The sequence below is a fragment of the Blennius ocellaris genome (assembly GCF_963422515.1).
Source record: "Blennius ocellaris genome assembly, chromosome: 12".
NCBI classification, from domain to species: domain Eukaryota; kingdom Metazoa; phylum Chordata; class Actinopteri; order Blenniiformes; family Blenniidae; genus Blennius; species Blennius ocellaris.
Window position 1 is genome coordinate 28735473 of NC_137661.1, and position 9295 is coordinate 28744767.

At 50.5% G+C, this 9295-nt stretch overlaps 1 protein-coding gene across 1 annotated transcript; it reads right to left on the reverse strand.

Moving 5' to 3' along the window:
• Window positions 1-4213: 4213 nt before the first annotated feature.
• Window positions 4214-8840, reverse strand: slc34a2b (solute carrier family 34 member 2b; the record flags this gene model as incomplete). The annotated part of the gene is made up of 12 exons (XM_080506375.1): window positions 4214-4750; window positions 5311-5435; window positions 5520-5636; window positions 5775-5942; window positions 6466-6577; window positions 6823-6918; window positions 7132-7327; window positions 7464-7575; window positions 8157-8300; window positions 8371-8499; window positions 8590-8721; window positions 8795-8840. The coding sequence occupies 12 exons, from the start codon at window positions 8838-8840 to the stop codon at window positions 4214-4216; spliced, it is 1914 nt and encodes a 637-aa protein (XP_080362501.1).
• Between the last annotated feature and the right edge of the window lie 455 nt (window positions 8841-9295).

Here is a 9295-nt window from a genome sequence, read left to right on the forward strand (position 1 = left end):
ATACTGAGACCAGTATGAGCAATAATACTGAGACCAGTATGAGCAATAATACTGAGACCAATATGAGCAATAATACTGAGACCAGTATGAGTAATAATACTGAGACCAGTATGAGTAATAATACTGAGACCAGTATGAGTAATAATACTGAGACCAGCATGAGTAATAATACTGAGACCAGTATGAGTAATAATACTGAGACCAGTATGAGTAATAATACTGCGACCAGTATGAGTAATAATACTGAGACCAGTATGAGTAATAATACTGCGACCAGTATGAGTAATAATACTGAGACCAGTATGAGTAATAATACTGAGACCAGTATGAGTAATAATACTGAGACCAGTATGAGTAATAATACTGAGACCAGTATGAGTAATAATACTGAGACCAGCATGAGTAATAATACTGAGACCAGTATGAGCAATAATACTGAGACCAGTATGAGTAATAATACTGAGACCAGTATGAGTAATAATACTGAGACCAGTATGAGTAATAATACTGGAGATCAGTATGAGTAATAATACTGAGACCAGTATGAGTAATAATACTGCGACCAGCAAGACTTCCTGTCTCCAGCTGTTGTTGCGTTCTGGAGCGGCTGATCGTCTGATGCTTGACCTTGAATGCAGCTGATTACTTTATTGCAGGATTACTTTACAGTTGTTATGGTTCTGAGTTTCAGAGGGAGTTCAAACATTCCTCAGATGGTTTTCTCACGGAACCACGACAGTCAGACGACTGCAGTTTCACTTTTCAGGAGGCAAATTGAAAAAACCAGACTGTTTGGAAGGTTTGTCGTCTTTTCTCTTCTTTTCTGAATCGACTTTGAACAATCTGAGTCCACCGACTTACAACATGTCACATGTGTTCCACCGTGTCACACAAATGATGATGATGATGATGATGATTTGTTCCCGGGAAACATCCAGCTCCTCCACCACGAGCTTCACCGCGTCAGCAGCTTTTGTCCCGGCTATCAGCTTCAAGGCACTGTTCCAATATTTAGATTTACAGTCTTATACATTGTTGTAGTTTATCTATGCATTTAAATTTATACCCCAAAAACCATTTCCTGGAATTGTGCAACCACCAGATATGATGCACAAATGTGCTAAAAATTCAAGGAATTGAAGATAAAGGTTAGACTTTCCATGACCTCCCAGTCTGCTTCTGTGCTCGTTACGGTTCCAGACACTTGTTGAAAACGTAGAAATAAATGCAATATCCGCTTTGCTCCTTTTTCCCGTTTGCACACTTGAACGATAATGAAATGAAAGCACAAGATACTCATCAGTCGCACTAATGAAATATTACAGGTGAATCATTGACAGAGTTCTTGGAGCTGCTATGAAATATCGAATGAAGCTTGTTGCATAAAGAAACCAGCAGAATGACTGAAGTCTGTCAGCGGGAAGCGTCCAGACTGAAGTCTGTCAGTGGGAAGTGTCCAGACCGAAGTCTGTCAGCGGGAAGTGTCCAGACTGAGGTCTGTCAGCAGGAAGTGTCCAGACCGAAGTCTGTCAACAGGAAGTGTCCAGACCGAAGTCTGTCAGCGGGAAGTGTCCAGACCGAGGTCTGTCAGCAGGAAGTGTCCAGACCGAGGTCTGTCAGCGGGAAGTGTCCAGACTGAAGTCTGTCAACGGGAAGTGTCCAGACCGAAGTCTGTCAGCGGGAAGAGTCCAGACCGAAGTCTGTCAGCGGGAAGTGTCCAGACTGAAGTCTGTCAACAGGAAGAGTCCAGACTGAAGTCTGTCAGCAGGAAGAGTCCAGACTGAAGTCTGTCAACGGGAAGAGTCCAGACTGAAGTCTGTCAACAGGAAGAGTCCAGACCGAAGTCTGTCAGCAGGAAGAGTCCAGACTGAAGTCTGTCAACGGGAAGAGTCCAGACTGAAGTCTGTCAACGGGAAGAGTCCAGACTGAAGTCTGTCAACAGGAAGAGTCCAGACTGAAGTCTGTCAGCAGGAAGAGTCCAGACTGAAGTCTGTCAGCAGGAAGTGTCCAGACTGAAGAGTCAGTGAAGTAATGAAACCGGAGGTTCAAGAGGAAATGGGCGACGCAGCAGAGCTTCTTTCAGTAATTCGTCTAAACTGTTTAAAAGTGACATATTAATTTATTAATACAATACGTATGCAACATTTGAATGTTTAAAATAAAGAAAATGTGTCCCGGCTGAGAGGGGGAGTGTCTGGAACCCAGAACCAGACCAGGAACCCAGAACCAGACCAGGAATCCAGAACCAGACCAGGAGGCAGAACAGGTGCTATTGTCAGTGTTTTTATTGTGAACCAGGACCGGGGAGACCAGGGACGCAGTCAGGAGACACATACAAGGGACCCACACCCCGGGGAGGACACTACACACCCCTGGGAGGACACACACACACTACACACCCCGGGGAGGACACACACACACTACACACCCCTGGGAGGACACACACACACTACACACCCCTGGGAGGACACACACTACACACCCCGGGGAGGACACACACACACCACACACCCCGGGGAGGACACTACACACCCCGAGGAGGACACACACTAACTACACACCCCTGGGAGGACACACACACCCCGGGGAGGACACACACAACACTACACACCCCGGGGAGGACACACACACAACACTACACACCCCGGGGAGGACACACACACCCCGGGGAGGACACACACACACCACACTACACACCCCGGGGAGGACACACACACACCACACACCCCGGGGAGGACACTACACACCCCGAGGAGGACACACACTAACTACACACCCCTGGGAGGACACACACACCTCGGGGAGGACACACACAACACTACACACCCCGGGGAGGACACACACTACACACCCCTGGGAGGACACACACTACACACCCCGGGGAGGACACACACTACACACCCCGGGGAGGACACACACTACACACCCCGGGGAGGACACACACTACACACCCCGGGGAGGACACACACACCACACACCCCGGGGAGGACACTACACACCCCGAGGAGGACACACACTAACTACACACCCCTGGGAGGACACACACACCTCGGGGAGGACACACACAACACTACACACCCCGGGGAGGACACACACTACACACCCCTGGGAGGACACACACTACACACCCCAGGGAGGACACACACTACACACCCCAGGGAGGACACACACTACACACCCCGGGGAGGACACACACTACACACCCCAGGGAGGACACACACTACACACCCCGGGGAGGACACACACTACACACCCCGGGGAGAACAGACAGGCCTCTGGCCTCCTCACTGCAGGGCTTAAGAGTCGGGAGCAATCAATCAGCTGATTGGCTGCAGGAGCGTCCGAGACGATCCGCTGTGTGAATCGTCACAAAAGGTTGAACTAGGAGTTTTATAAGTTTGGTCTTTTGAAGTTTGAAGCCATAATAAAACATGATATTTTGCTTTGGGGGATTATTTCTCTATTTTAACAGTTTTGTGACTCTGACGTTGTTTGAAATCTGTTTTATTTGTGTTTGCAGTGATTAACCATTTGTTTTTGTTAATTGTGCTTATGAAACATGTGACATTATTTCTGCCAGTGAAAAAGTAGTTGAAAATCCAGTTTTAGTCGTTTGTAAAAAAAGCAAAACAAACAAAAAACCTTTTAAAAGGAGCCTCATGGTGCATTTTCTCATCCGTCATGTTCACCACAAGACTTATCTGTGCTGAATATCAAATACATTTATATAGATTTAGTTCCAGGGGAGCCAAAAAAAAGAAACTGTAAAACTTCAGGCTGAATATCAACTAAGTTAAAAAAAAAAGCAACACAACTTTAAAAATAACAGTTTTTTTTATTTAGAAATATCATATATGTTAAATACTGAAGAATAACAACACATTTTAAAAACAGCTTTTTTTAAACGCGACCATAAACATTTGAGAGTGAAATGTTCAAAGATGGAAAAATAAAACAAAAGGCACTTTTCACACATCATATACATATACACAAATAGGCGATCAGCTTCTGAGCCGCTCGATGTGATTCTGGACGAGGAGAGAAAACACGAGGAAATAAACAACACAGTCGTTTACAGACACGTCACACTGCAGTTGTTCACGAGTGGAACAACAAGAGGGAATCGATACGACACACCGCAGCCAGACGAGCGAAATCACAAACACATGATCGCATTCAGTCTTGCTCTTCGATGCATTGAAGTGTTCTGGTATTAAAACTGCGTCTGTTTGTAGGACGCGTTCACGTCTTCGTCTGCAGACATGGCCGGGTTGTCGTACGTCTCCACCTTCTTCTGGCCGCCCTCCGCCATCCCAGCCTCCTCGCTCTTGGAGCAGCACTTGCAGCAGCAGCAGCAGCGTTGGCTGCAGAAGCCCAGCGACCTGGTCACCAGGGAGTCCCAGGGCTCCAGGGAGTGCAGGGGCAGGGGCAGGAAGTCCCAGTTGCGGAGGCCCGCGGGCAGGTAGCGGGGGCAGCGGGACTGCATCACGTTGACGACGACCACGAAGACGACGAGGGCGACGAAGGGCACGCCCACGCCGACCAGGACCGGCCAGCCGGCCATGGACAGGCCGAACACGGTCAGCGGCATCACCAGGAAGCACAGGAAGAGGTAGAGGGCGGCGAACCAGCGGTACTGCGCCGTGCTGTTGCCCAGGCCTCTGGCCAGGCGGATGGGAAGTCGCGTGAACGGGATGGGGTACCACAGCAAGATGCCCATGATGTTGAAGAAGAAGTGGCAGAGAGCGATCTGGACACAAACACAGAACAACGTCACATCTGTGCAAACGGCTGGAATTCTGAGGAGCAGATGTGCTGCTTGTTCTGTGAGATGTGTTCAAAGCACAAGAGTTCACCTTTATGATGTCATGAGTCACCAACGTGACAACAAACACACTCAGCAGCAGATGCTAACGTTTTAATGTCAAAAGATTTGATGGTATTTAGACTTGAACTCTTATCAAGGTCACAACAATCCCAGGTATGACTCATATTTCAACATGATTCAATGTTGTGCCTGAATGGTTCAAATGCATGCATGGGATTATAAATATCTATGGACATTCTGTTAAACATCTCATGAAACACCAGTGGAGAGGATTTAAGAAATGTGAATAAACTCCCTAAAGTTCAAGAAGCAGTAAAAGTAAAAGATAAAACAGCTCTAAAGTCCAGGGACAGTAAATACCTCGGCTGTATTTGCATTTTACAGGACGTATAAAAATCTTCTAGAACTATGATTGTTTGTTGGAAAGTCAAGCGTTGCAGAGGAACCTCAGTGGGAACCAGGTGAAGTGGTCCGGGTCTGACCTGCAGAGCGTTGGCCAGCGTTTCTCCAGGACTCGCCATGGCCGCCAGGATGGCCGTGGTTGTTGTGCCAATGTTGGAGCCCAGAGTCAGAGGATAGGCTCTCTCCAGGCTAATCACACCAATACCTGGTAAAAGAGGACGGGCAAACTATAAAAGAAAGTTTGAATTTAAAAGAAGTAGAGTGTGATCGGTTCAGTGAGGAGCCTGACCGACGAGAGGCGTTATGGCTGAAGTGAAGACGGAGCTGCTCTGGACTATGAAGGTCATCCCTGCTCCCACCAAAATAGCAATATAGCCGGTGACCCAAGCAAAGGGGAAGGGGAAGTCTGTGGAAGAAGACGGCAGGTGAGGAGAAGCCTGGCGGGCCTCAGTGGGACCCGGAGGCCCGAAGCCACGGGACCAAGGACAAACCGGCGCCGCCCATCAGTGCCGACTGTCGAACGGGCCCCTGACCGTCTTCCTACCTGTGTTCAGCACCTTCTTGATGATGACGGCCACCTGCCCCTTCAGCATGGAGTTGAGCAGCTTGACGATGAGGATGAGGCAGGTGCACAGACACGTCAGGGACAGCGCCAGCAGGATGAGGCCCACGGCCAGGTCCGGCAGGTCCACGTTCACAAAGAGGTGCGTGCCTGTCAAAGACACCACTGGTGTTTAACTTGTCCACTCTGGGCTCCCGCTCGTCAAAATAGCCTCGTGCTGCGTGACGGACTTCAGAGCAAAGCATTCTGGGGGAAAGGAGCTAAAAAAAGCAGCAATGCTAATTCATGGGGACGTTCCTGCTCGCTGTTGGTGTAAAATAATCACAAAGTGAGTTCAGTGTCTGATCTTCCTCAAACACACACTGAAGTCTTTTCTCTACCAAACCAGCCACCAAGGAAAAGTACTTGAAATGAGCCAGGATACTTTAAAGTGTCCTTGTGCCCGTGGCTCCAGTGAACCAGCATGAATGGACGTATTGAGCAGGTCGAGGGTCGAGGCTTCAGCTGAGTCACTGCCTCAAAGGTAGTCATTGTCCAAAGTCCTGATAAAGCAGGCGGCTGTGGCCGAGAGCGTCTCTCATGTTTCACTGAGCTTCAGCCGATCCAGTAAACCTGATTACTTTGAAAAGGCTCTGTCTTCCCCTCTTAGAAAACCCAGTGTACTGAGAGTTACATTTCTCCAGGTAGACGGTCGACGTGTGGTTCATCAGAGTGTAGGTCTGGTTGTCCAGCACCCAGCAGTGTCCGCCCTGCGGACAGACGTCCACCGCTTCGTCCCAGAAGGTCTGAGGGACATGACGAACACAAACAAACACACGAGACGGCGCAGTAATTAATGCAGTGGATCATAATCTCTGTGACTGCACCAGGTTTTAAAAGAAAAGTATGATCTCAGTGCAGAATCACGGCGGTCACGGCGCCGGAGGGACAATATCAGTCATTAGGACAGAAAAGAGCAGCGGTAACTATGGCTTCATGACGTGCAACTGATAATTTGATGTTGGTGATGCAGCTCTGGGTGATTCCTTACCGTGTTGTCCTCCGTCTTGCACCACACTCTAATCAGACTCTTGTTTTTGGCTGCTGGGTCTCCGGTGGCCAGGTCAGTGATCACCGATTTGTCCAGCTAGTGGATTAAGAAAAGACTATTGACTTTGGAAAACCAAACCAAAAAAACATGTTTTCTTCCACCATCGACACTATTTTTAGTTTGTTCTACGTCGGTCCAGTGATGAGATGGACGTACGTGTTTTAGAAAAGAGAACAAGGAGAGAACATGTGAGCTCTTAACCACCAAGTCCTCCCGCTAGCCGAAGCGCCTCCTTGTGGAACTCCCTACCTGGATGATGGCGCTGGTGAGCGGGTCTGTGATGACCTTGAGCAGGTCGGGGGCGTCCTCTCCAGACTCCAGGTTGAAGGAGTCGATCACCAGCAGGGTGAGTTTGTACAGGACGCCGGTGGCGACCTCCAGCGGCAGCAGGACCAGGACGGACAGCCAGTTGAAGAAGTCGTGGACGGTGGCGCCTGCAAAGGCCCTGAGAGCAGGAAGCAGCGTCACAACCAGGCCCCCCGGCCCCCGGCCCCCACCCCCCGCCCCCCGGCCCCCGCCCCCCGCCTCCCACCCCCTGCCCCCCGCCCCCCGCCTCCCGCCTCGGCCTGCATCCGACTCACCGCCGGAACTCGTTGCGGTCTCCGGCCTGCATCATGGCCACGATGGTGTTGGTGACCGACGTCCCGATGTTGGCGCCCATGATGATGGGTACGGCCGCCTGGACGTCCAGCACTGGCGAGGGGACGGGAGTCAGAGTCAGTCTGAAACGAGCTGCTCCTCCTCCACTGATCAATATTCACCTGGAAAACCTTCCTTTCTCACTCAGCAACTCAAATTCTGTCTTTAATGAAACCTGGAAACCCTTTATGGAACATCTGTCCAACATCAGTCCACCCAGGAACTACTGAGCCCCCATTGTCTGGATACTATCTTTATTTCCCCGTCCTAGCTTGTTTTGTTTTGTTAGTTTTTGTTGTTGTTTTGCCTTATTGTTGTTTTGTTTGTTATTTTCTCCTGATACTGTATTCTATATTAGAATCAATGACCTTCCACGTCTCCAGCCTGTCCAGCCACACCTTCTTTCTGTTTCCCTTCTGTTGTCAACAAACTAAAGTGAAAACACTAATAAACAAGATCTAAAAGGAAAAAGTGAGTCGACACTGAAAACGCAACGTTTCCCTCGTGACGAATCTCAGATCCGCAGATTCCCTGGATCTGGATGTTGATTCTCACACGACAGCAGCAACTTAACGACGAGACGACGTCCTCGTCGTCCATCAGACATGTGGACAAAGTGTTTGAGTGCTGCTCACGTCCAGACGACACCATGCTGACCACGATGGAGGACGAGGTGCTGGAGCTCTGCACCAACACCGTCACCAGCACCCCGATCACCAGGCCGGCCACGGGGTTGGACAGCACCACGTTGTCCTGGAAGATGTCCCCCGCCACTTTACCTGCACACACACACACACACACATAAAGCAGTGCAGTGGAGACGGGGGGGTGAAGAGGACAAGGTTCTACCTCCGACCAGCTGGAAGGCAGAACTGAGGACGTCCAGGGAGCAGATGAAGAGGTAGAGCAGCCCCAGCAGTAAGACCAGCTTCACCAAGGACGTCAGCACCCGGAGGACCTTCCCCTTGGTGTCCAGGTCTGAGGGGACAAACCAGGAGACACAAGGTGGGTCAGCGTCCCGTGAGGACGGACGTCTGCAGCGTCAAGCCCGGCCCCGCCGTGTCTCACCGGCCCACTTGACCCCGGTGTCCTTCAGCTCGGGCAGAGCCCAGGGGTCGTCCTTGTTGACGTCCTCGTCCATCAGGTCCACGGTGGACTGAGACGGGTGGATGTCGGAGCCTTTAGTGGACACATTGTCACCTGACGGAGGCACAGGAGGGCCGGTTAGAACGAAGCACGACCAGTCTGAGACGTCCCGGAGGAGGGGACCTACCGAGAGACATGGAGGACAGCGTCCCTGCTTCTGGTCTGGGAGACATGACTGGAACACAGAGGACAAGTTACAACCAGCAGCTCACTGGAGTCACTGGAGTCACTGGAGTCACTGGACACTGGCGGAGGTGACAAGAGTCTTTCAGAGAGTGAAAGAGCAACTTCAGAGTCCTGCAGCAGAAACAACTTTTATCACCGGAGGGAAACTTTTCAACACAAAATCTAAATGTTCAGCTTTTATCACTGAGCGGCGGACAAACGCCTCCAGACAGACCGCCTGACATCCTCCACCCTCCACCCTCCATACATCCACCCTCCACCCCTCAGTTCCTCCACCCTCCATCCCTCAGTTCCTCCACCTCTCAGTTCCTCCACCCTCCATCCCTCAGTTCCTCCATCCCTCAGTTCCTCCACCCTCCACCTCTCAGATCCTCCACCCTCCATCCCTCCACCTCTCAGTTTCCCCACCCTCCATCCCTCCACCTCTCAGTTCCTCCACCCT